The sequence below is a fragment of the Orbicella faveolata genome, unplaced genomic scaffold, assembly GCF_042242905.1.
Source record: "Orbicella faveolata isolate gen_17 unplaced genomic scaffold, um_ofav_v1 contig_24, whole genome shotgun sequence".
In the NCBI taxonomy this organism is placed as follows: Eukaryota; Metazoa; Cnidaria; class Anthozoa; order Scleractinia; family Merulinidae; genus Orbicella; species Orbicella faveolata.
Window position 1 is genome coordinate 10,373,256 of NW_028301552.1, and position 27,658 is coordinate 10,400,913.

Here is a 27,658-nt window from a genome sequence, read left to right on the forward strand (position 1 = left end):
GCGTCATGTTTGCTTGAACTCCCTATTAAGTCAAAGGAGGTAATGCATGTTTAAAAAGGGCGTCTCTAATTTATAACAGACTTGTGGCTATTCGGAGGCAACGTTACCTTCCGTCCAAGGGACATCAGGGACCTTTATGCTTTGAGATCAGATTACTGTCATCCTTTTTTTTTCTGATGCGAACGGGACTTTAAACGTTATACTCAACAGTTTGCCATGGCAAAAAGGTATTTGACGAGCCTCTTAGCCTGAACTATATGACCGGTGCAATTCGCAAATTTGTTATTCACAAGTAACTGTCAATGGCCACGCGCCTGCAGGGAATCATTGGTAGTCTTATTTGTTGTCTTGGACTGGATATCTATTTTGACGAATACAACTTCCATTATTCCCTGAAAAGATAGAGCTTTAAATATTTGCAAACGAATATGGGTCTTAATGCAGAGCTTCTTATGTCTTGTTTAGCGGTTCCATGTGCCAAAAATCCATGCCGAAATGGAGGAAACTGTACAGTCAAAGGAAAGGACAGCTACATTTGTCAATGTACTGAACGATTCTTTGGAGACACTTGCAAAGAAGGTAAAACCATAAATGGGATTTGAGGACTACGCCTTGTAAAAAAAAAAGAAAAAAAAAACTTGAACGCCATACTAAGTTCCAGAAATAGTTTATTTTTAGAAAACGTCACAATAACAAAAATGTTTTACCATTGACACTTAAAAAATTGAAGTACTTTTTAACTATCGGTTAGGCGCATAACCTAAACAAAAATCATTCCAAATTTAATAAAAACTAATTTGTCACCTTCCCCCTCCCCAACCCGGCATTACAATTTTATACATAAATGGAAAGATAGCCTTTTTTCGTCTATTCCAAAAAATATCTAGAGTGCTTAAATGCTCTTGGCATGGAAGACCGTACAATCTCTGACGAACAAATTACTGCTTCTTCGCAATGGGATGCTAATGAAGCCGCCCACCAGGGAAGGCTTCATTTTCATAGAACACTGTCCAAGGCAGGTGGCTGGGTGGTTGCCACAAATGATCTCAGTCAATGGCTTCAGATCGACTTTGGCGGTCTGCACAGTAAAACAACACGTGTGGCAACACAAGGAAGAAATGGAAAAGAGGACTGGGTAACCAAGTACAAGCTAAAGTTCAGTAACGATGGCGTGAACTTCACGTGCTACAGAGAACCAGGAGAAACCGACGACAAGGTGAAATCCACTCCGAAGTTGATTACTCTTGATCCTCCAGTAACGGCCACATTTGTAACTGCCCACTAATTGCAACGGTGGGCATTAACGGTCCTAATCAAAACTATAGCAAAATTCTCGAACGTGATTGGCTATCAGCAGCCCGATTTTAGCATTAATTGGACAGTGCACGCGTCATGTTTGTAATTGGATAGTATACGTCATTTTCCGCGCGCTGTTGCGCTGCACTTTGTTGAGTAAACTGTTGTGTTTTTCAGCATTCATAACGACGTTTAATCGTTCAGCGCTCAATCGATAGTTTGTTCGAATTTTGTCATAGTTTTGATTAATTGGTGACAGGGCTTCGCGTCGTCCAATTCAGTCTTTAATCATACGCTTCGCGGTCGTCCGATTTTGTTAATCACTCGTATGATTACAGACCGAATTGGACTCCACTCAGTCCTATTACCATTGTTTATCATAGCTATATGCTGCACAACCATAGCAACCAATACTCAGTACAGTAGAAAAACACCTCTCCAAAATGTCTATGAGCCATAAGCCATCGCTGCCCATGTTCTCACAGGCCTCGCAAGGACAAACACGGAGAATCTCTTGCAGGCAAATTCAGTATGACACACAAAACTTTTATAATTGTGAAAGTAATTACCATTTTATACAAAAAAGCTTTAGAGCTATTCTTTTGCAAGGTATGATCATATTAGACGTCTTTTAGCAAGTGTGGCTATTTTTTAGGCATCACGCACTCGAGCTACTCTCTCAGGAGCAGCAATATAGTCGCGTCTTTCTTTTATCTTTACAAAAGGAGTGTATACATAAAATAACATTTTCCAGATATTCTACTGACTTCTCTAGGAAGATTAAAAAACTGCATTAAACAGCTCCGATATCCAGGAAACGATTAAAACTGCAAAATAAGTGCAAGGCAAAAAAATGAGATTATGAACAAGAATCAGAAGTAATTAGCTTAAATAAGCTGTAACATGAGCTCTCCTGCACGTGTTGCTTCCCTTGCATCATACGATAAAACGGACGGACAGTAAAACTGTAATGCAAGGACAATTTGTACAAACAGCAGCGGAGTGAAGCTGGATCTTGGTTTTGATCAGGATCAGCAGTGTAGAATAAAGCATAAAACCAAAAGAAAGGCTTACCGGACGGCTGAAAAGGGTAAATTTAATGCCCTTTAATGCCCTTTTAAACATGTACCTCCAGACGGCGTAGTGCGCGTTCAAAAAAAGTGCAAGAGAAGCAAATGTTTTCCTTACTGGGAAGGCGACAGAAAAAAACGGGCACCACCGTAGAAGTTTTTTCAAAAAGATGAAGACATTTCATTTGACTTTTAAAACGTGTGGTTACCCCCACAGGTTATGTTATGAAATGGAAGTGGCAAGCCTATTCATTACGTGATTAGTCTCCAGTTGTGAGGAAAAGCTATTTAGACTGTATCTTGGCTAAACTAGAGGAGAGCTTTCAGGGACGCTAAAAGAGCTGTTTCGAAGATTTTGTTATTAAAAAGACAGCAAAAGTGGTTTTATGTTACCATTAATTTACCATGCAGTTAAAGATCTTTATAAATGTTTTTGCTCTTCTGTATGTAAAGGCGAATTCTAAGAAAATCTAGGAGGAGAATTTTTTTTCCTTCTTTTTCAAAAAAATGCTTACATCAGCATTTTTATTCCATATTCAAGACTATTCGGAAAAGTGCGTGGCTAATCCCAGTTTTCCTTTTGGATTCCGACAGCCCTTGCTAAGATCTACTTTTCCATGTGGTGCGACAGCCCTTGCTAAGATCTACTTTTTCCATGTGGTCCTAATCCGGCGAAAAGACCTAGTTTGTATTTAGTGTGCACCGTCCTTAACATAATTGAAATTATCCGCGGCAGGAGTTTCATGATCTCTATAACAAAAACTGTTATCTCACTGGCTTAGGAATTCGCTGGGAACACAGACCAGGACACTGTTGTTTATCATGACCTAAACCAAACCATGACCGCACGTTACATACGCTTTCAACCAGTAGCTTGGCATAATTGGATTTCGATGAGGGTGGAGCTCTATGGTTGCAGAGGTACAGTATTTAGACATGTTTATGCAGAGTTTATGTTTAAAGTACGTTTCTTGTTAAGGTTACTTCAAACCTTCGCGGGTGTCCTCCAGAAAAGAATTCGTACGCGCGCTGTTTTCAAGAAACCCCCGACAAACTATATATCAATAGAAAGGTTATGAAATGTACAATTCGATAAATTATATTCTTTTTTGCCGACTGCTTTCCTAAGGCGGCAGAAGCCGTTAACGCCAAAACGACCGACTGAAATTTCTGCGAATTAATCGGGTATCAAATGCGATCGTTGATGCAAAGTAACTGTGCAGTGTTAATCAGAAAGCATCAATCTCTCAAAGCGTGTCAGCATTTTCTTTCATTTCTATTGGTTATCTTTTTATAGATCTATCAAGTTCCACTATCGAAAAATTCGCGTAACGTGTTGCGTTAGAGACCGCCACGAGAAAAGTATTTGAAATAACAGAATTCGCCGACACGTTTTTGTTCCGTATCTACCAGTGAATGTTCTGGCCAAATTTCAAGGAAATTTCATACCCGATTAATTCATTTAAAGAGGAGGGATTCTCTCCAAAAACGAGTGCAAGTTTTCGCCTTCTAAAGATTTATCAACAAGTCACGCCTTCTCAGAGGGATGTGTCAACTCAAAATGCCGCCAGCCAATGAAATAACAGAACCCCTAACGTTCACAGTAAGGAAAGTTGATCTTCGCGGTAAAGCGATAGTGTTACAGTCACGTTTTAGGCGCATACGTTTTGGGCCGGTGGTCAACAATAAAGGGCAAAACGGAGAAAAGCGATGTGCAACAAAACAAAAAGAAACTGAGGAGCAATTGTCGAAGTGTGATTACAAAAAGGCACTCTTGACGGACATGAAATCTCAAATTGAAAGTATTTGATATAGGATCTCTGGATTAAGCCGTTTGCCGCGAAAAGGTCGCTGAGAAGTTCATGCCTTTTGGGGATTATGACGCCTTGACGGTATATTAAGTTTAATTAAAAAACCTCTTTTTCCCAATAACTCGCGCGCGTTTTAATATCTTATTTTCATTTTTTTGGAAAATGTTGCCTTGAATAATGAACTTTAATTTGGTTGGAAAAAAGAAACTTTGGAAAAGGTAGCCCCGCGAAGGTTTGGAGTAACCTTAAGCTCGCTTTCCAGCCATCATTACTACACAATAATTAACAGAAGCAACGTCTTATTTGGAGGCGGCGTGGCCGAGTGATTTAGGCCGCTGGATTTGAAATCTGGAAGTCCCTGGTTCAAATCCTCCACCCTACCGCTATCTGGATTTGTTCTCGGTAGCCCCGAGTTCAACTCCTCGACCACGTTGAGTAAATAGCCAGCTGGTCAGCCTCCAACCAGTTGGGATTCTTAACACTTTATGTTATATTTGAAATATTTGTTTATTTATTTACAGTGTTTAATAGTGCTAAATACATTTGACACTTAAAAAGATATTATTATTATTATTATTATTATTATTATTATTAAAGATTCGCACAGCTATTGATGATATTGAAGCTGGTTTCGTCATTGGCTCCGGGCAACAACAAGTTGCCTAGGGAAGCCAAGAAACACCCCTTGTTTACTTTTTCTCTTCTTTCTACATCCCCAGCACCTTTCTAAGAATTCTTGCCGACCCCAACAATGCACATCTCTGGATCAGTCCAACAGGAATGCCCACCTCAATGGCTCTCAGATTGTCCTTCAATCTCAGTGGTAATGATCCCAATGCTCCCACTACCACTGGAATAACCTTTGTCCTCACACCCCACATTTTTCGAACTTCTCTTGCTAGATCTTGATACTTTTCAACTTTTTCATCTTCCTTCTCTCTCACCCCATTATCCTCTGGAATTGCCACATCTATAATCTGACAGCTCTTGTCTCTCTTGTCAATGATCACCAAATCCGGTCTCCTAGCCCCTATTCCATGGTCTGTTCGCACACTGAAGTCCCATAGAAGTTTGTAATCCTCATTTTCAAGCAACTGTCTGGAACATGGTCATACCATCTCTCCTTTCGTTCAAACCCACATTTTCCTGACAGGTCCCAATGGATTGCTCTAGCCACGTTATCATGTCTCCTTTTGTATTCTTTTTGTGCCAGTTTCGAGCACGAACTTACAATATGGCTAATGGTCTCGTTACTCTGCTTACAGATTCCACATTTCGGGTCATTCTGTGACTTGTCAACCATCGTTTTAATATAGTTTGTTCGTATTGCTTGATCTTGTGCAGCAATGATAAGAGCTTCTGTTTCTCTCTTGAGCTTTCCTTCTTTTAACCAGGTCCATGTTTCCTCACTTCTTTGTTCTTCACCCTGTCTTGCAAACTGTCCATATAACGGCTTTTCTTTCCAGTCTTGAATATTTTCAGTTCTTCTCCTCGCTTTAAAGTTGGCAGCTGTTTCTCTATTCGCATCCCCATCCCTCCTGACGGCTTTTAACAGTTCTTCCTCGCTTGTTTGGACATAACATTCCAGCGATACCTTTGCTTGATTGACACAATCCTCTACGGATATAAAACCTCTCCCTCCGTCCTTCCTTGGCACATAAAGTCGTGCCACGCAGTCCCGTGGATGGAACCCTCCATTCATGGTTAGCAATTTTCTTGTTCTGCGATCTAGGTCCCGAAGTTCTTGTTTCCTCCATTCAAGTATTCCTCCTGCATATCTAACGAGTGACACTGCCCAGGTGTTTACGGCTTGTATCAAGTTTCCACCGTTCAACTTCGAGCGGGCAACTTTTTTAACGCGTCGTAAGTATTCTTTCCTGATTTTGTCCTTCATTTGGTCATGAAGCATGTCGCTGGCCTCAAGCACTCCTAGATACTTGTACCCTTCGTTTTCTTCCATTGCTCTTATTATAGTGTCATCTGGTAGTGTTATGCCTTCTGTCTGTGCCAGTTTGCCACGTTTTATGACCAAGACAGCACACTTCTCAGTGCCAAATTTCATACCGATGTCATTGCTGAATATTCTCACTGATTGTATCAGTGAGTCCAGTTGGCACTCACTTCTGGCGTAAAGCTTTAGATCATCCATAAAGAGAAGGTGATTGACCTTTGTCTTGTTGGCATATGTGTATCCCGCTTCGCACTTTCTGAGAACTAGGGACAGCGGAATCATGGAGACCACAAAAAGGAGGGGGGATAGGGAATCACCCTGGAAGATGCCCCTTTTGATGGAGACACTTCCAAGACTTTCTCCGTTTGATGTAAGTTCCGTTTGCCAGCCATTCATGGAATTTTCCAGTAAGGTCTTAACATTTTGAGCTGCACCAAATAGTTCTAGACATTCAAGAATCCAGGAATGCGGTATCATATCGTAAGCCTTCTTATAATCAATCCAGCCCATTGCAAGATTCTTCTTTCTTGATTTGGCCTCTCGTAGGACCATTTTATCAATAAAGAGCTGGTCATTGGTTCCTTGGGAGCCTTTCCTACAACCTTTCTGCTCATCCAGTAGTACGCTCCGGTATCCAGGAATTCGTAGAGCTTGTCAGATATTATCCCTGTTAGCAACTTCCACATTACAGGTAAACAGGTTATGGGGCGGTAATTTCCTGCTACTGTGCCTTTATTATTCTTATTATTCTTATGCCTTTATTATTATTATTATTATTATTATTATTATTATTATTATTATTATTATTAAAGATTCGCACAGCTATTGATGATATTGAAGCTGGTTTCGTCATTGGCTCCGGGCAACAACAAGCTGCCTAGGGAAGCCAAGAAACACCCCTTGTTTGCTTTTTCTCTTCTTTCTACATCTCCAGCACCTTTCTAAGAATTCTTGCCGACCCCAGCAATGCACATCTCTGGATCAGTCCAACAGGAATGCCCACCTCAATGGCTCTCAGATAATAATATTATTATTATTATTATTATCGTCCTCACGTAATGTTTGCTTAGAGTCCTTAGGGCCGAGACCAAACCATGGTCCTGGGGAACTAGGGGATAGCCAGTTTTTAGCTTGATAGCACCCTCCTCAAAATGTGTGCTGTACCTAGCAAGGTTATCTTTTGTAGTTCACTGATGCTTAATTGGCCAGGAATTCTTCCAAGATAAGTTTCTAGTCCCTTTTTGATAGCTCCAAGTGCTCCAATGATAACTGGTATCGTTTCCATTCTCATGCCCCACATTCGGCTTGTTTCGATTTCCAAGTCCTTATATTTGGATAGTTTTTCAGTGACTTTCACGGATGTGTTTCTGTCTGATGGTACTGCCATGTCAATAAATTTACAGGTTTTCGTTTTGTGGTCTTTAATCACTATATCGAGTCTGTTGGCTGTTATTTTCCTGTCTGTGTGTATTGGCATGTCCCATAGTATCGTGACATCCTCGTTTTCTGTAACTGTTTGCGGCTCATGGTCATACCACTTTTCTGATGTCTTTATATTATAGTTGTGACAGACTTTCCAATGTATATACGCGGCTGCTTTATCGTGTCTGTGGGTATATTCTGTTTTCGCAAGTTCAAGACACCCAGACACGATATGGTCAATTGTTTCGTCGTATTTGTTACACATCCTGCATAGGGGGCTAGTACCGTCTTTGATAATGCTGGCGTGGTATGATCTGGTAGCTAGGCTTTGGTTTTGGGCTGCGATTATGAATCCTTCCGTTTCTGCCTTCAGTCCACTGCTTTTGAGCCACTGGTTGGTTTTGTGGTGGTCAACATCTGCCTCCTTTATTCTCTTTTGGTATCTTCCATGTAGGGCTTTGTTCTCCCACTGCTTTGTTAATTTTTCTTGGGTCTTATTTCGTGCCATTTGTTTGGTTCTCTTTGCATATTTGGTGGTTGTTTCTTCTGCTTGTTTATCTGGTATTGTTAGGTCTAGTTCTTGTTTGAATTGTTCTGCTTGCCTTTGTATAGAGTACAATTTCTTTCTGCCATCATGTTCTTGCACTAGTTCGATTAGGGCATCATCACTGTTCTTTAGGTATGTATCGAGCCCTATCGTGGTTGTTTTGTAGGAGTCTTCTAATTGGATAAGACCCCTACCACCAGCATTTTCTTGGGAGGTAGAGTCTGTCTACATCTGCTTTTGTGTGATGCATTTTTGATAGGGTGAGTAGTTTTCTTGTTTTTGTGTCTAACCTCTTGATTTCACTCATCTTCCAGTCGATTATGTTAAAACTGTAGGTCACCACTGGGATAGCTAAGGTGTTGATTGCCTCAAATCTATTGGCAGCATTGAGCTCCGTTTTTAGGACCATCCTTACTCTGCGGTAGTATTCCTTCCTCACTCTTTCTTTCATCTTGGCATGCTGTATACCATCACCTTCATCCACGCCAAGGTATTTATATGTTTTCTCTTGGTCTAGTTCCTTGATACAGGTGTCAATGTCAAGTTGTAAATCGGAAGTTTCTGTCAGCTTTCCTCTTTTGAATGTGGCTTTAGCGCATTTGTCCAGCCCGAATTCCATCTTGATATCATTGCTGAATGTCTTTACAATATTGAGTAGGCCGGTTTGCTGGCTGTCACTTTTTGCATTTATTATTATTAGTATTATTATTATTATTATTTTGATTCTAGAATAGTCCACTAATCACCAAGTCATCCTGATTAGTCAACGACCGATTTGTACTCGCATACTCAAAGCAAAAAGTATCCACCTATTACCACTATTAGGTACGACATTACTACGGGTATTACCTTAAAGACGAAAAAATGGGCCGGAATAACTGTTCTGTGCCACAATTTCACATGTATATCTATGGATATCTATGGATGTGGTTTGTCTGCTAGAATGTCAACAAGCACTTGGCATGAGCAACAATGCAATCTCTCATGGACATATTAGTGCCTCTTCGCAATTCGATGCAGACCATGCCCCATTCCATGGCAGACTGGGATTTAAAGAGGGTGCTGGTTGTTGGTCGGCAAGATTAATAGATGCCAATCAGTGGCTCCAGGTGGACCTTGGAAGTATTTACACTAAAGTGACACGTGTAGCAACACAAGGAAGACATAGCCAAAATCAATGGGTTACCAAGTACAAGTTACAGTACGGTGACGACGGAGTGAATTTCCAGAACTACACGGGAAAAGAACAAAGCGCAGATAAGGTAAAATGCGCTGCATGATAAAAAGTGAGTAAATCTCACAGCGCTCATTTACAAGAATTAAATATTATTGTGTGTGTAATAGTAATAGTAAAACTAATGGTAATAGTAATTGTAATAGCAATAGTAACAGTAACAGTAGCAGTAACAGTAACAGTAACAGTAACAGTAACAGAAACAGTAACAGTAACAGCAACAGCAACAGCAACAGCAATAGAAATAGTACTAGTAATAGTTATAGTAATAGTAATCGTAACCGTACTGGTAATGGTAAATGGTAATAGTAATAGAAATAGTAATAGTAAAAGTATTAATCTATTTAATTTCGTGACACAGGGAGTGGTTACCTATTCTTCCGAGCCGGGGGCTCACGATAAAAGTGCTAGACAAAAACTAAACTACTTAAGTAAAAAACTTAATGTGAAAATATGACAAAAGGATATCCGGTCTTCGGAAATAGAACGAAAATTCTCCTCCCTTTGGGACATGGTCAGCTGAGAAAAGATACTTTCGGTTGTCTAACATGTCCATATAAAATTAATATCCATCTCTAGTTCTATCTCTAGGTAGTGAGAATTTTCATTGACGAAATTCTCAATGGCTAACCTGATTCCTAACAATTTGTAATGTTGATTATTTAGGAGTTTGCTGGAAACACAGACAAGGCCAGTATTGTTAAGAACGATTTAAACCCGCCGATCATTTCACGCTACATTCGTTTTCTACCAATAGCCTGGCACGACCATATATCAATGAGGGTAGAGCTCTATGGCTGTATAGGTATTGTGGCAAAGTTTGTATTCGTTTTTATGTCGACAATTTCTCTCAAACTTGCTGCATATAAAAGGCAAGTTTCTCTGGGTTTTTTTGTTTTTGTTTTCGTTTTTTATTTTTTTTGTTTTTTTTTGTTTTTTGGTTTTTTTGGTTTTTTTTGATTGATTGACTGACTGACTGAAAAAAAAAACAACCAAAGGAAACAAGAAATGAATGATAATCCGAGGTATGACAACCGAAAAAAATACATACAATCATTTCCTCTACCAGTGAGGCCCAGTTGAGACGCCGACCTTTTCATGAGCCAAGACCAATACGTTGAGTTAAGTACATGAAAAGTTCGGCGTCTGAATCAGTTAAGAACGGCTATTTGAATTTGGAACGGTTCAGCCGTTCTTCCCGACAAGCTCTTCCGGGAATCTCGACTTCGGACTTTGATTCAGACGTCGGACTTCTCACGTGTCGAACCTAATGCATAAATTATTATAGCTTATTTTACAAGCAGCTTACACTTTGCCTCAAAACCGCTGACACTTAGATGTGTTTTGGTGCATACTAAATGAAGTTCGGCGAATTACGTTCGACGTCTGAATCAAAAGACGAACGTTCAGGTCGGTCCAAATTCGAATTAGGTTCGGCTCATGAAAAGTTCGGCGTCTGAACTGGGCCTAACAGCTTTATAAGGAACGGAAATTTATGGTAAAGGTCTTCATTGGAACATTTTTCTTTCCTGTTTAATCTTGTAGCCATCAGTGTTCTAGATCCTAAGGCTCTCTACCCTCTTAACAAATGGTTTTTAACACGAGAAATCAACGACGAACGACCCCAGGGTACCCCTGTTGGGGTGACGCTAGCAACTGGCCCAAATGGTAACGAAGATGGCTCTTACGAGTTCGATGGACACGCGAACAGCTACATTGACTTTCCAAACGATGGGGGATTGGATGTACAACACTCCATCACAGTGTTATGTTGGTTGTATCCTAAGATTATAGGTAGAGGATCAATCTTCAGTTATGGAATAAATGATCAGCAGTGGACAGTTCATTTTTGGATGTCCAATTCGGGAAAACTTAAGGCTGGTTATGCGGACAGACATTACTCGGACATACCAGCTTTATATACCGATAATTCCCTGGCACGTAACCAATGGCACTATGTTGGCACTTCCTATGATCACGATACTGGTATTGCAAGCATTTGGGTAAATGGTACAAGAATTGTGCAGCGCAGTATCGGAGCTGGAATAACTCTTGCTACTCAAGACGACGTTAGAATAGGTGCATTCAAAGAGCGGTATTTCACGGGAAGAATTGCTGCAATGCAATTCTTTGACGCCGCGCTGACCGCGAAGCAAATAAATGAAGAATCGGGTCTAGGTAAGTATTTGTGCCATCTTGGTTTTAGCTCGATCAACTATCCAGCTAGAATAGCTTCAAGACTTATTCCGGGGGGAATTAAGAGTTGCAGGAGAAATAGGAGTTCTAGAGACTTCGTTGTTTTGTAGAGAATATATATAGTCACGTAATTCTAGGCGAATAAGTATGGTCTTCTTATGCAAATAAACGCATTTGTTTCAACATTATCGTCTGCTCCCTTAGTCGAGTAATAAGAATAAAGATAATGAAAGTCAACGTATTTCACAGGGCGTGGAAATTAAAAGTCTGAAATTATTAATCAGCACATCGTTCCGATACCTTATATGGCCAGAAAATCCCAATTATATGTCGTTTACAAATAATGCGATGTCTTCAGATGTACACAGTTTGACACGATTCCTCTTGGCCTGGCATAGAGAATAATACATGGGCGCCCGTAGATATGGAAAACGTCTTACATTACGACAGTACTCTCCGTAAAAACAAGTTTCGTTGATAGTCTGTTGGATAACCAGATAATTAATCAAGTCCATTATGCAGTCCTAGGGCCTCGTCGGCCATGCTTCTGTCGTGATCCCGCGTGATATCAAAGGATGGTCGCTAAATAACGTAGTGATAATTATTTTTCGCAGACATAGACGAATGTCAAGAACAGAAACACAATTGCGACGTCAACGCCCAGTGTAACAATACTTTTGGTTCATTCAACTGTACTTGTGTCCAAGGGTATTCAGGAAACGGTGTAAACTGTTGGGGTATGACAACTAATTGTAGTTAGTAGAATTCTACAAGTATACTAATGCAAATGCTGCAATCTAATTGGCTCAGCTACTCGTATACCATCAGCCATTAGAATGCAGTAGCTGTCGGTCGTCCACAAAATGCGACGTTTTTATCGTTTATCCGAAGTTTTGGAAGAAATTTTGGATGTAAATGGATAATTAAATTCCTGAGAAGACTCAAAGAAGGACATAAACGGATGCTTGACTTTAAACACTTGAAATTATTGAAAAACCGGTGCGCGCGCGTAAACAACTGCAAATTTACCAAGGGCAATTCAATACGTGCGATTTTGTTAAAGCGTAAAGTTCAATAATACGTCGAAAAATATTTGGGAACCTTTATTTGCGTTAATTTAAGTTATAATTCTACTGAAACAATTAGATTATTCGCTCTCGGCGATAGTTGATTCGGCCTTCGGTCTCATCAACTATATCACCTTATAGAAATCTCGAGCTCATAATCTAATTGTTAATTAGACGGAGTGGAGTACAATTCAAGGAGTAATCCGGCAAGTTATTCGAAATCGGACGAGTATAATTGCATGTATAATTGCAAAAAAAGGGGGAAACATTTTAAGTGAAGTCATTAAAGTGCGCGAGATTGATACGTTAATACAAGAGTTAACAATCGACTATTAAAATACTCGACTTGTTAAAATATTTTACCACAAAATTTTATTTCTCCGCAGACGCAGACGAATGTCAACATCAGACGCACAACTGCCACGAAAATGCACAGTGCATCAACACTATAGGCTCATTCGACTGTACTTGTCTTCGAGGATATTCAGGAGATGGCGTAGATTGTTTTGGTACGATTTATCATTCTATAATCTTCCATCATCTATACATTTTTACAACAATGGTCGTTTTCTTGTAATCTTTTATGGAAGTTAAGGCTTACCTAAGGTAACCACAACGAAGCGTATTTAGTAAGCAGCGGTGTAGAAATAAATTATAATGTTGCAACAAAATGTTCGCAATGCTAGCAGTCTCTTATTAATGTGCCACATGCTGTGATTTATCATTCAATAGCAAGAAAATATATCCGTTTAATAGCACTACTGACCCACAAATAATTAAAGCTAAGAAAGCACTCGACGCTTTTCTAGAACGATGTCTGAATGTTGCTGAAGTAGTTCCACGATGAAACTCTCACCCTAAAATGGGCCTAAAGTAAAGATTTTCCCAACGGGTAATCACAGAAAAAAGAACATTTTTTTCCATAAAACAGGCAACGAACTAGTCGACCTTATCGCCCGAAGAAGACTAGCAGTAAGCAGTCGAAACGTCGCGATCTACATCTCAAGTGACTACATCGTGAGACAAACGATAATACACTTTATTATAACGAACTAGTAGTTTAAAAAATATGAAAACTGCATGAATCGAGATTTATCGTTCTTAGTGGTTAATATGGCTTCCTTAGAAACAGTGTCATCCGTTGCGTGTACCGCAACTTTCCGCTAAATTTTTCTGTCAACTATTGAAAGAAGCATGCATGACAATATTCGATTAATTATGATCCCATTTATGGTACATTTTATTTACATATTCACAGCATAAAGATATCCTATATATACACATATTGTGCCATATGTCACCACGTCAGCAAAATTGCAAGAATTTTTGAGGCGCGACGTTGTCTACACTTTTTAATAACATGCGAACACTGGATGAGGTTTTACTCCGCGGTTAGTTATAAATCACGACGGCGATCAACGAACCTTAAGAAACAAAAGGGAATTGAAATCTACCAATATCAAGCCACAGACATGAGGATTTGAGCCCTTTTTGAAGCGACCTTTTGTTTTCTGAGAGGTTCACGCAAAAAAAAAAAAAAAAAAAAAAAAAAGGATGACGATTATTCTGCCTTGCCTGCAAAATTGTATAAATTACATTTATACGTATACATTGTCTGACAGATATCGATGAATGTGGAACAGCAACTCACAACTGCCATGGAGTGGCTAACTGTTACAACAATGACGGTTCCTTTACCTGTGAGTGTCGGGATAGTTACACTGGTGATGGGATATTAAATTGTGATCCCGTGGGTAAGTAAGTAAGCTTTGTAAATAGCCAACTAGTCTGCCTCCTGCCAGTTGGGATTTTTAACTATCTTACGTTTATTTGAAATATGTGTTTCCTTTGTTTCAGTGGCAGGCCTGTAAACTAGCTAAGCTTAGTGCTTGTATAGTTAAGTGCATGAGCACTATAAATAAGATTCACATTTTTTACGTTGACATTTACATTAGCGAGTAAGTAAGTAATCGATCTTTATTTAAAAAGACGGTGGTACACGCACACTGGTATACCAATATGGATGTGTTGTAGTTTAAAATGTGTTTTAAGTCAGAATGTAACTGTAATTCACATATTAGTCCACTTCAGCTTCTTTAGTTTTTTGTTTGTTTCCAAGGAGTCATTTTTCGTATAGAATTATATATTCAAACTGTTTTATGACTAATTGTTACTCACAGGAAGAGAGGATTTACAATAGCCGTTTACTAACGTAATTAACTTTTATTTTCTGAGAAGAAAGAGATGTCTGAGTTTCATCCCGCGAGTTACATAAATCGTTTCAACCCTTCTCATTGTTTGTGATATATACTTAAAAAGTGAATGACTTGGCGTCAGTTGTGGACGTCACTGTCTTTTTCGTCTGTTGTATTATTTGTAATATTCCGAGAAAGTATAAACAGAATGAACGGAAAGTTTACGTTTCACTTTTTCCCTGGTTGAATATCTTTCATGCATGTTACCCTTTTTTGCCATTATTTAAGTTGATTAAGCGTGAAGTTGTTTAAAAAAAAAATTCCAGAATGGAGTGCTCTTGATGATCTCGACCCTTTTTCCCTTAGATCCGTCAATGGTTTTTTCTTTTAATTGACAGGAGACTTCTCAGTAACCATCCGGAACATTTCCAAGGACAAGAATCACGCCACTCTTGTCGAGCGGTCGGTGAAAAGTGTTCAAGAAGCGATAATCCAAGGTTTGCAGAGCGATGCCAATGTATTGGCAAACACCTTGGAATGGCGTATCACTAGTGAAACAGAACTCGATAACTCGGAGACAGCGGAGGGAGCTTTAGTAAGTCAGGGAACAACTGAATGGACCATAAACAGGAGATCTATACCCGCTGGTATCTATCAAGTCAAATTTACTGCTTCTTACAAAATTGGTGATTCGGAGTTCCCACAAACTCTTACTGCCTTTGACTTTGGGTTTATTGAGGTCATTTCAGCGCCGGTAAAAGCCATTATTGACGGTGGCAGTAGCGTGCGCCTGGGATCCGTCGATAATGTAACCGTGGATGGCTCATTGAGTTACGATGGAGATATTGGCCCTGGAAATTACTCAGGATTAAATTTCGCTTGGTCCTGCTTTCATTCGGAGGACAATGCTTCTTTGAGTAATGATTGTTTCGGTTCTTTTGTTGGACACGTAAACGCCATTTCCACTTCCATTACTATCGACCCTCGTCAGCTTGCAGTACGGCAAAACTATGTTCTGAGACTGACTGTGTCCAAAGATGAGAGAAGCTCCTTTGCAGAAATGTCTTTTGAGGTAACTGCTGGAGAAGTACCCCAGGTGGCATTGAGGTAACCACTACCATTACAACTCTGTTAAAGAAAATTGACTCCAAAATTTCTCGAAAAAAGATGCGTTATTTCTCCCACAAGTGAACTTGTGGCGAGATGGTCCAATCAGTCTACTCACCTGTGAAAAGTGTCCAACATACTGCTGATATTGGCAATGTATGTCAAAATCAGACTCTGTTGTAGTAGGGAGAGAGAAAGTATATTTAGACTCAGTAAGTAAAATGAAGAAGACGTAACATGGGACATGAGTAGAACGCATTAACCACACCAGCATATTCCATTATTTCTTTCCACACATTCACTGTTAGTCTTTCGCTTCGTGGTAATGGCTTCTGGGATGAAAACCCAAAAACTCCAAGAAGCTACTTTCCTTTCAATTTTATGTCTTTCGTTCTGATTTCAGATGCTTTGTTGACTGTGGTGCAGTGGTAGCCGCTTCGAACAAGCTCCGAGTGACGTCAGAGTGTGTTAATTCTCCATGCAATGGTTCAGTGTACGAATGGCGATTAAAAAGATTGGATGATAATTCGAGCAAGTGGGAAGGCATACCTATTCCACCTAACATGACCTCAACTGCAGTGAATGCGACCAATATGATTATCAAAAAGAATTCATTGCAATCCAAATCCAAGTACAGTTTAACGTTATTCGTAACATCTCCAGACGGAACAGAGGGTTTCGCCGTGCTTGATTTCGAGACAGCTGGGGCGCCGCACAGCGGGTATTGCACACCGTCAGTAACTGAAGGAGTGGTTCTCGAGACAGAGTTTACTTTTGAGTGTTTTGATTGGCAAGATACAAACGCACTTACTTATGAATTTCAGCTTGGAGAGGAACCAATATCTTACGGAAGCTCTCCCAAGTCTGTTTCGACAGTGTTACCGGCAGGAGCTCCAGAAGATGATTACAAGTTACAAATTAACGTCGTCGTCAAGAATGCCGTCGGCGTTGCGGTTGTAGTAAATCTGTTTATTAAGGTAACCAAATTAAAGAAGACGCATTGATGCTATTTTTCTCCACAATACATTAAAGGGTGCAAGAGTAAACAACCGGAGATTTACTTTCTCGTCGTGATTCTAAAAGTCCTTTTTTGTTTGCAGTCGCGGCTTGTCATCGATATCAATCTTGTCTTTATTTTTACTTTTCAGTTCTCACTTTAAAAGTTTACCAATTAAAAAGCGGATAAGAAATCCACATTAATGAGGCAGCTTCTTCATTCAATTTGATATTTTCATTTTTTTTGTCTCTATATCATAAAGCTGCATCAGACGAATTTGTTGGCATGCTGTCTTCAATCAGATATATTAAGACGGAAACCATTTTTTCCGGATAAATATGCTATACTAAGCTATCAAATATTCTTCACGCATTAATCTGTTTAGCTTTTCACGCATTCATCCACGTCCCAGCAGCTATCACTCGTTGAGAGCGCCTTTCTAGAGCACGGGTCTACTTGAATGTCTTTTTTAGTTAAGTGATGTCATTTCTCATGTTTTATTGTCCGGTAAAATTTCATCGGATATAAAATAAGTGAAGAACTTCACGAGTCACCTTTGTAACGGATGCGCAAAGTAACATTACGGTACAATGGCTAACTGACACTTCAAAAACTATCATTATATCCCAGGAAGAATAAGGTGTAAAAATCAAGCCTATAAAAAAGCACACGTATCTTTAATGAATGAAAAATCAAAAGCAGGCATGCCAGAGAAAGGTTCATTTTCCCGTTATAAAGCATCAAATGACTTGTTAATGAAATAGCCAAGGGCTGAAGAGAAAGTATTCTCTACTTTTCGACAAAACGTCCAAAATGTCAACAAAATGTCCGAGACAAAAGGGGATTTTGTCAAAGACTTGTAGAATATGCATATAACATCTTGTCTGTTCAACTGCAGGTTAAACCAGCTGCTGATCTTGATCCCTGTCTATCGTCGTCAGATGAAGTCGCAAACAAGTTAAAAAGCTTTGTACTTGGGGAAGGCAATCCACTGGATGGATTTCTTAATAAAGGGGAACTCTCTCAGGCTGCCCAGCTTGCTTTGTCTGTCCTCAAGTCTGCCAACGAGAAAAACGATTGTGAAAAAACATTGGACCCAGGTGTAAAAATGTTGGTACGTCCACCGTCGTGTAAACGATTATTGTTCTCCACATCAAGTGAGACATTTTTTCGTTCACCTTGATTTAGAGAAACAAACGTCGATCATACGATCTTGTTTTTATTTGGCTCTCGTTAAAAAAAAAAAATTTACAACGATTGCAAGTGCGTATCATTACATGCCGCAGTTGATCATTATTAAATTTGTACGTCAGTGATTAGCGATCAGTGGACAATTTCACAGCTAAATCAAGGGTTGTACAATGTAGCATGTCTCCCTTGTACATAACTATTTGAGTGGATAACGATCAATATTTCAATATTCTGACTCGAAAAGTCAATTCCAATTTGAAATAAAAATCATTTTACAACGAATGCAAGTACGGTTTATTACATGCCGTAGTTGATCATTATTACATTTGTACGTCAATTTTTTAGCGATCAGCGGAAAATGTCACAGCTAAATCAAGGGTTGTACAATGTAGCATGGCTTCCCAGTACATGACTATTTGAGTGGATAACGATCAATATTCTCACTCGAAAACTGAAGTCAATTTCCAGACAACAAACTTAATCTTTCTCGGTGCTCAGTCTGGGCCATCTTTCCTATCAGTTGTTTTCAAATAATACACATAAGTATTATCCTTTTCTCTCTTTGCTAGATTTCTGAAACAATAATTATGAAGTTTACAGTTATAACGCCAGAGAGTCTTGAAATGTCCCGCTTGGTGATGTCAGTGGTTAACGTGGCGATGGGCGGCGAGAAAGGGACGGGAGGGAGTAATAGTCTAGTAAGTAATATACTCCATCTTTCTTAAGAAAACTGAGTTCGCTATCTATCTTTATCTATCATGGTAGACAGCGTATTTTGAGATTAAAAACAAATGCTACACCCCTCCCAATTTCAACGTGTACTTATACTTCCTTTAGAAAGACCATATCTGAAAAATTATTAGATATTCTATAATATACATTTTACCTCTTAGGTATTTATAATGCAAATGACAGAGAAGGTTTCAAATATGCTAGTTGATAACCTCAACGACTTGGAGGAGCCATTTTCTCCTGTGATAGAGCAAACATCTAAGAGCATTACAGGATGTCTCACTAATGTTCTTCAGTCAGCAGCAGGTGCAGATCAAGCGAACGGAGTCTCAGATGACAACCAACCTTCCTCACAGGTATAAGGATTTAAGTTATCGTTTGGACAGCACTAACGGTACTTACCCAACTGTACACTAGTGAATGCCATAATACGGAAATCTGGTTTGTTCATTTGCACGTTTAGAATACAGATTGTGAAAAAAGGACTAAAAGCTTTAGGCAATCTCTATTGTAGTAATTGCCGAAAAACAAAAAAACAAAACTGCCGAGAGTGTTTTTCTTTTTTATTGCAGTTCGTGAAAAAGGCTTTGGGGAAATTGAGTAACATGAGCGATGCGTTATTTGGCCGCTTGGTTCCGTCCGAAGCCTTAGTAATTCGTACAAACAACTTGGCAACAACTTTGAAGAAGGTCGCCGTCGACGATGTGAAGGGACTCGCTATGGAAGAAGGGCCCACAAAATTTAAGCTACCTGCCAATCTTGGGGACATTGGCGATGGAGATATTAACGCACAGGTATGGATAGTGACTGTTTTCTATGCTTTTGTCCAGTCGTTTTCGTTCATTTCGCCAGGGCCGAATCATCCCATCTATTGTTCTCTTCCTTGATTGTTGCTTCCAACCTCCTGTTTAATGTCACTCAGCAATGAGCAAGTCATATTTTGGCACCCTATCTACTCTGCTTGGGCAATAATCTCTTTGCTGGACAGCAAAACAAACGTCTTTTTGCGGACACGCATGGTCAGCGAACAAAAGCTGGACCCAGTGAAACCGCGTGAATGAAGCTGGGGCTTGATGGACGCTTAACACGGCCCTAAAAGGCGTTGTTTTTCGGTCCCACTCTCTCGAACAAATTTTCGTTTCCCCTCGAAGTTCTATCATTCAACATTCCAAGTTTATTCGGCTCCAGCTTATGCCTGAAACTTGATCGGGGAGTTCACTTCGTAATATTTAGCCAGTCTATTTAATTAATAATTGCTATGCTATCTTAATAAACCCCAATCTTGGACTTGCCTTGCAGATGCAAGCTGTTGATTTCAATCCTTTCACCTGGGACAACAGCAGCAAAAAGATCAAATCAAGTGTAACCAGTCTTGCTCTTCAAAGTGGCAATGGGGAAAAGATTAATGTGTCAAACCTTGATAATTACATTGAGATAGTTATTCCGATTTCGGGTCCACCGACAAACAACAGCAACGGAACGGAACATTATTTCCTAAAGCCAAACAAAATGTCATTCCGTAGTTATTACGCAGAGCTAGCAGATGTACCCGTTTCTATCAAAATCAAAGCGCAAAAACAAGGAATTGCTATTCAATTGTTTTTGAAATTTGGAGCAAGACCTACAATCGAGGACTTTGATCACAACTTCACTGTTACGTCAACATGTAAAAATCAAACAGATGACAAACAAAACGAAACATTCTGCCCTCTAGAAGGGGGCTCATTAACAGTGGTACCTTCTGAACCAAGTCGTCTTTATGTTGGTCTGTTGATTCTAGTCAACGAACATTCCAGAAGACGGAGATCGGCATGTCTTGGTCATGGTCGTGAAAGACGGTCATGTGTCGGCGTCAAGGATCCCCCACCAAAAGGAGTTACTAAAACAGTTATTCCCCAGTATGATCCATTAACCGATGTCAACTACACCTTCAGTATTACCCAATCAAGTTGTCTGTATTGGTCTGAAGAAAAAGAGAAGTGGACTTCCGATGGTTGCAAGGTAAATTATAATTAAGTCAGTTCTAATTTCTGCTTGAAAATGAGCAAATTCAGGAGCTGGATCTCTATCTGCATTCAGAGTTTTGATATTTATATTGAATAACATGATTTTTTTAATATTTGTAATTTAACAGAATTCATGTTCAATGGTATTTGTCATTCCTAAAGATTAGTAATTCAGTATATTAAACTTGAATTTTCTCTTATCAATACACCACTAATATCGTTCATAACATTAGCGCCTAGTAGTATTTACTTCCATTTTCAGTAAAACTCCAGTGTTTTGTCCTCAGACTGGACAATTATGGGTTTTTTGATTTTTAGCATAGGAAAGAAGATTAAAATATTGCAACTGTACGTTTTTGCTTACAAGCAATTTTCCGTGATTTTAAATTTTAGTCAACCTCCGGGATAAGCTTGTGCCTAAGGTTGAACTTTGTTTGTAGTTTTGCAGATTTCCATCGCTTAGATGTTTTTTTTTTTTTTCTTTTCTGGAGTACATGAATTTAAGACCAGCTTTATCGCCAGGCAAGCTTTATTTCCATTGTGGTTCGCCATTGATTGTAAGTTACGGATTACGTGTTGTGATTGTTCCCTCGGTTTTGGAGTTTGAGCATACAACTCGTTGGAATACAATTTTTTCCATACTTGCATGCCTTAGACCAGGGTTCTGGAAGTGATTAAAGGAGAAAAACTAGCCCAAATTACAATCAATGTTCCCCTTTGTTCTTACTGATTATGCATGCTTCTCTTTTAGGTTGACGCCAGTTCAAACACCACTCATCTTAAATGCCTTTGCAACCATTTGACTTCCTTTGGTGGAAACTTCATTCAAGCACCAAATCCCATTGATTTTGACAAGGTTTTCACTGAGTTTACGCGCCTTGGAGAAACTGGCAATATTTCAGTACTTGTCACAATAGCATCTGCTTTTCTTCTCTACTTCGTTATCTTAATATTCGCAAGGAGGGCCGACAAGAAGGACGAAAGCAAGGTACAGTCACCTCTAAAGGAATGCGTATATTGATATAGATATTCTAGATGTTTTGATAGCCCTTTTTACCTTTGAAAGAAATTCTCTAAATGGGCCCTTGCGCTAACAATACATAAGTGGAAGTCATGTATATTAAATCATTTCCAATTACCGTTACATGACAGATGTCCTTTTCTAAGAAAAGAAAATACTGCAAAAACATGCCAACGCTACCATCTCTAATAGCTCGTGTGAAATAACTTCTACATTTATTGCAGACGTCTTCTCCTAAGCATGTAACCATCTTTGATGAAGGAAACTATTTTTACGACATGGTTATTAGCACTGGTGTTTGGAAACATTCAGGAACAACAGCCAACGTATGTCTTAGCGTTAAAGGCGAAGTTAATGAGCACAAGCTAATTCCGCTGCGAAGTAAAGAAGAGTCAGATGAAATATTTGCTCGAGGAAGTATTAATGGCTTTGTCCTCATCACTGACGAATCATTGGGTACTTTAAATGAAATAACTTTGGAACACGACAATTCCGGAGATGACCCCTCTTGGTTTGTGGAGACAGCCGTAATTCAAGACAGGCAGACAGAGGAACGATGGGTGTTCCCGATAAATAGGTGGCTTGCGTTAGAAAAGGACGATGGACAAGTAGAAGTTACCGTGGACAACCAAAGTGTTGCGTCCTTTTCAGCTCATGTACGTTCGCGCTTTGGACGAAAGATTGCAGACGGTCATCTATGGGTCTCAGTGTTTGGTAAAGCATGTAGCAGCACTTTCACCCGCGTACAAAGAGCCTCGTGTTGTCTCTCAGTGCTATTCAGCGCCATGATTGCTAACGCTATGTTTTATAACATTGGTGGAGAATCCGACGGAGCTATACAAGTTGGTCCATTTAAGTTTTCTTGGAAACAGATTGTCGTGGGAGTTCAAAGTGGACTGATAGTTGCACCTGTTAACATCCTGATTGTCCTCCTGTTTAAGTCCAGTAGACCAAGAAGGAAAAAGGCAGACAAGTATAAAGACATTGACCGGGCCCAGCGACTCGTGGATGAAATAAGTGAAACAGGTTGCATGTTGCCTCATTTCTGTGTGTACATCGGTTGGTTTCTATGTTTCGTCACAACTCTTACAGCTGCAACTTTCACCTTATTTTACAGCTTAATGTGGGGTAAAGAAGTTGCCGAACAATGGCTTGCTTCAATTTTGATTTCCAATGGACAAGATATTTTTGTTGTACAACCAACAAAGGTAATGCTGGCCGTCATTGTAATTTCTTTGCTCTTGAGCCGAAAAAACAGCAACAAAGAAGGAGATTCTGGAGAGGGTGAAGATTATGATTCATATGACGATGATATCGATTTTCTTGGTGATGATCCTAAACAGCGCTTTAAGCAAAGTCTGTTGGAAAAGATGCGTATCCGAAGCAAAAAAGAAGCTCAGTTGACAGACATTGTGAAGGACATTGTTCTTCATCTAATATTTGTGTTTCTCCTGGCTATTGTTTGCTATGGCAACAAGAATAAAAACCGTTTTCTAATGACAAGTGCAACGAGAAATGCCTTTACAAAGTTTGATCTGGTAAGACTGAAGTATGGATAGCTATGAAAAGGAATATAGTAAAGGAAGTCTTCCATCTCGCACTGGGTGGCTAGCAGGATAAATACTATCAAATGAATAACTTCCTTTGTTGAAAAGACACCGAGCCAAAAAAGTATTAATGTAGGCCTTCCAAAAGTAATAAAAGTGTGCAGAGGTCGCCAAATAGGTGGATATACTGTGCAATGTAGGTGGGGCAATTTCCGGCGACTACTTTGCAGCCCAACCTGGTGGGAGGAGGTTTACACAAAGGTCTCTGCGCTAATGCTTAATAACACCTTAAGCAATTCTTCGGTTTGTTAAAAATCAGTGCTCTATCTGAGACGAATGACAAATTTGTTTCGTTATCTCAAAGCTCCTGATTTTAAAAATCATCCCTTAGTTTATACTTGAACTTAACGGCAACCTTGGGTTCCAAAGGCGTCCTGAAGTTACATTTTTACTTATTTTCGCGGTAACTTAATTTCGCAAAATATGGAACGGGCATACTTTTGCGGGACTTAAATTTCGCTTTTTGATGAAAAGAGAGTAAATGTCCAAAAACATTTTCTTTAATTAAGCGTCTGGGTCTTTAATTTCGCGATTCGTTCTAAATTGCGAAAATTGGTAGTGCCAAAAAAAAGTAACTATAAAGTATTTTTTTGTCGACGCTTAACTCATCAAGGCAAGAAGAGTAGATTAGCTTCGCAAAGGAGGAGCAATTGGTCCCTTGCAACCAACATTTAAACTCAACCTTTTTTCACATTTTAGGTAACCGACTCCCAGAGATTTTCGCGTTGGTTAAGGCAAGAGTTCCTTCCAAATATTTACAGTCAAGCGTGGTACAATGGCTTTGAAGAAAACAATGATGTATACATCGCAAACAAGATGTCAATATTGATCGGCATGCCTTGGATGCGACAGCTGAGAGTAAAAAAAAGTAAGTAGTAATAAACGTTTTATTGCCAAAAATGAACACCAAAAAATTAAATTACATCGCTGGAATTTTGTTTATGACCAGACTAAATTGGACAAACCTTTCCTGCCTGCCCGTGTTTAAGAAAAGGCATGAAACAGAATCATGAGTCTCAGGCGGAGCCCATACCTTGTCGGCTCTTCTGAATACAGAGTGCTTAATCTGAAAAGGAGCTGAAGGAAATTGAATGCTGGACAACAAGTTTTTACTCTGTTCGGATGAGTTACTTGGGTCAAATGTCTTCGGTTCATTAATAACAACGTGAACAACCACATACTGCTTGATGAAGGTATTCGTGCCTTTTCTTGACCGCACGTTTCTCTAGAGGATAGCTATTATCTAGTTCAGTCCAATTCAGAATTTCCTGTTTTTCCAATAGAACATGCAGTTAGTGCAATTGGAAAGATGAAAAATATAAATAAAAAAATTCTCAGAAAGACTGAAAGACATGAATGATTATTGCAGTTTTGTATTCAATGTTTAAAGATAACTCAAGCCAGAACGTCGTTCAGGCTTTATCCTCACAACTGCCAAAGTCGTGTGCACAACTGCAAGAACAGTTAGTCTTCAAGTAGTTTAAAGATCTTTAAAAAAGCTAAATTTGTGCTTTTTCTTGACTGCAGATCTCTTTAGAGAACAGCTATCATTTGATTCAGTCCACTTCAGAATTTTCTATTCTTGCGTTAGAACAGTTAGTCTTCGGGTCGTTTCAAAAAGACACTCTTTATTGTGATTCTGTTGTGATCCAATCTGCAATGTTTATTTCTTATTTTTAAGGTCCGTGTGGATTACTCTCAGAAATCATCTCAGTCTGCTATTACGATTATTCACCCGAGGGAGAGGACACCACATTGCTGAGTCTTCCAGGATGGAAACCTCTCCTCTACAATACATCATGGCCAAAGGCTCTGCGAATGTGCCCAAAGCCTTGGCGTTACCAAACAGCCAAAGACCTGGCCAATGATCCAACAAAAGCCGCATACAATACATATGAAGGAGGTGGCTATCCTGCTGTCCTTGGGTATGACGAAAACACTGCCCTCGGCGTCTTAAGTGAGACACTTGAACAAGGATGGGTTGATCGGCAGACTCGCGCGGTTATTCTAGAGTTCGCAATTTTTAACATTAACACAAACTTGATCAGCATCGCTGCTTACTTCTTCGAGATGATCGCTACTGGCGCTGCCTACACTTCAAGGAGGGTTGAAACACTCGAGTTGTACAATACAGAGTCAGGAGCTCTGATGTTCTATCTCATTTGCCAGTTTTTGTTCATGGCCATGGTGCTATATTACTTCATTATGATCCTGATCCACCTATATCGGGAGCGTCTTGGATTTTTCAAGTCTGTCTGGAATATGATTGACTTCTTAATGATTGTCTCTTCTGTCGCCTCCGTTTCATTCTATATGATTAGATCTAAAAGTATATTACAGAGCATCAAAGCAATCCAATCTAATCCTTTTGAAATTATGCATTTTCACTCAGCACTAGATTGGGCCAACTGGGAAAATGCCTCAATCGCTGTTGCCGTTTTCATCGTGACACTGAAGCTTTTGAATCTCATCCGTTTCAATCCTTATGTGATTTTCTTGTTTTCATCTTTCCGGCAGTCTGTAGGCTACCAATTGTCATATCTGGGTGTTTTTCTCATCGTCTTCAATGCTTTTGTCATATCAGGGATGACATTTTTTGGTGGTACGGTCATTAACTACTCAAGCTACCTGCAAGCAGTCATCTCGCAGTTTCAGTTTCTTCTGGGAACTGCTGTCCCACTCGATGACCTCCGTAATGACAAGCCCTTTATTGGCCCAACGTTTGCTCTGCTATTCATGTTATGCATGACTGTCATCCTTATGAATATGCTGGTTTCAGTCCTAAATGAGTCGTACACTGACGCCAAGACAAACGTTGAAGAAAGTGCCGACCAGCTTGAAATGGTCAGATTCATTGGTGAACGTTTCATGGAAATGTTTCAGGAAGGTAAAAGGAAACCTGAATTCAAGCTATTTTGTGACGACGTGACTTTTACTAACATGTGCAATTCTGACGCAGAGCCATTCTGTTTGAATTCTGAAAGTATCATCCAGTGCACCGAGCAGAGATTGGAGAAAGTGGAGAAAAGACTATCCGCCCTGACTCGGCGAACGGAAAACGCAGTGACTGACCATTTTAAGGAGGAAGATGAAATTTTCGATCTCTTCTACCTGATTCTAGGGGAGGGGCCCGGGGGACCCGGACTCCCCCCTTATTTTGGGTAAAACAAAAAAAAATCGAAGTAGGAAGAAAAGCCGGCAGGACAAGCAAGAAAACATAACAAGTTGAAAGATAACAACTATATTCAAGGATAAGAAAGCAATAGGAAAATTGTCAAGAGAGCCCCGCGTTCTCCTCCTTACATGTGATCGGGTTGTTCAAAGCTTAAGCAAACCCAGGATTAGGAAGAATTTTGACTTCAGTTTTGTACTTTCTCGGTGAAGTTTTCTGTTTCTACTGTTTGTCCTTCAGTTTTGAGCTTGAGTAATCTCACACAACACAAAACGTAAGAAGTGAAGAACAGTTTTATATCGGAAATATTGATACTTCAGTTAACGTTTTATCCGGGGTTACTGTTTTCGAACAACCCAGCAGGGTAGTACATCGTATTTACATTGTTGTCAATTTATATTTCCGAGAGGAACAATGGCGCTACAGTAGAAAGAAATTGTTTAAACAATATCGGTTATTTTTTTGCTTCCTAATTAGACTAGACGATCTTACGTTCGAAAGAAGGAGCCTATAGCGATCGAGGGTAACTTGCGGAACAGAAGAATAAGCCTTGATAGTAAAGCATGTAAAAAAAACTGTCGCTAAACACAGTTTCCTTACTCTTTCTGTAAGAAATGTAGAAGTCTGGAAAAAAAATTATTTACATTTTGATATTAAGGTTCAAGGGTTGAAAGCATATGCTACAAAAATATTAGTCGAAAAAGTTGAAATCACAAAGAACTGAAAATATGCAGTTTGTCTGCTATTGTTACCGGTTTATTTGTTGAGTTTTTGGTATTAAAAGATTACAATTCGATCGCTCTTAGGTACTCGAGGCCTGAGTTCATTTTCATCCGCAAACGATGTTTATGCGTTTTGCGATGTCTATGTCAAAGATGTTTTTGTGCAGTTCGTAGCTTAACGATAGAGCTTGGCATGTGTTTGAGGTCAATATCATAAAATTATTCGCAATCGCAAGGCTCCTCGTGGTCTCCGTAGGTATAAAAACAAAAAAAAAAACAATTACTCCTTGTTTGTAGCCAGGAGATTCACATTT

The 27,658-nt window shown here is 39.5% G+C and overlaps 3 protein-coding genes across 3 annotated transcripts in view; 1 reads left to right on the forward strand and 2 right to left on the reverse strand.

Annotated features, from left to right (window-relative positions):
* Positions 1–27,658, reverse strand: part of LOC110061010 (polycystin family receptor for egg jelly-like) — a 353,714-nt gene that overhangs the window by 59,277 nt on the left and 266,779 nt on the right. The gene's annotated exons all lie outside the window — the stretch shown is intronic.
* On the forward strand, positions 888–27,624 carry LOC110061014 (polycystin-1-like protein 2). Its single transcript, XM_089291405.1, has 19 exons — positions 888–1,216; positions 3,149–3,287; positions 9,040–9,359; positions 9,998–10,136; positions 10,877–11,530; positions 12,142–12,264; positions 12,981–13,103; positions 14,217–14,348; positions 15,188–15,896; positions 16,300–16,873; positions 17,792–18,007; positions 18,654–18,782; positions 18,978–19,172; positions 19,389–19,610; positions 20,116–20,817; positions 21,574–21,810; positions 22,068–23,381; positions 24,150–24,318; positions 25,132–27,624. The coding sequence occupies exons 1-19, from the start codon at positions 908–910 to the stop codon at positions 26,613–26,615; spliced, it is 7,890 nt and encodes a 2,629-aa protein (XP_089147531.1). The 5' UTR covers positions 888–907; the 3' UTR covers positions 26,616–27,624.
* Positions 5,264–6,718, reverse strand: LOC149110363 (uncharacterized). Its single transcript, XM_089291406.1, has 2 exons — positions 5,409–6,718; positions 5,264–5,323 (listed from the first exon to the last, which is right to left on the reverse strand). The coding sequence occupies exons 1-2, from the start codon at positions 6,678–6,680 to the stop codon at positions 5,264–5,266; spliced, it is 1,332 nt and encodes a 443-aa protein (XP_089147532.1). The 5' UTR covers positions 6,681–6,718.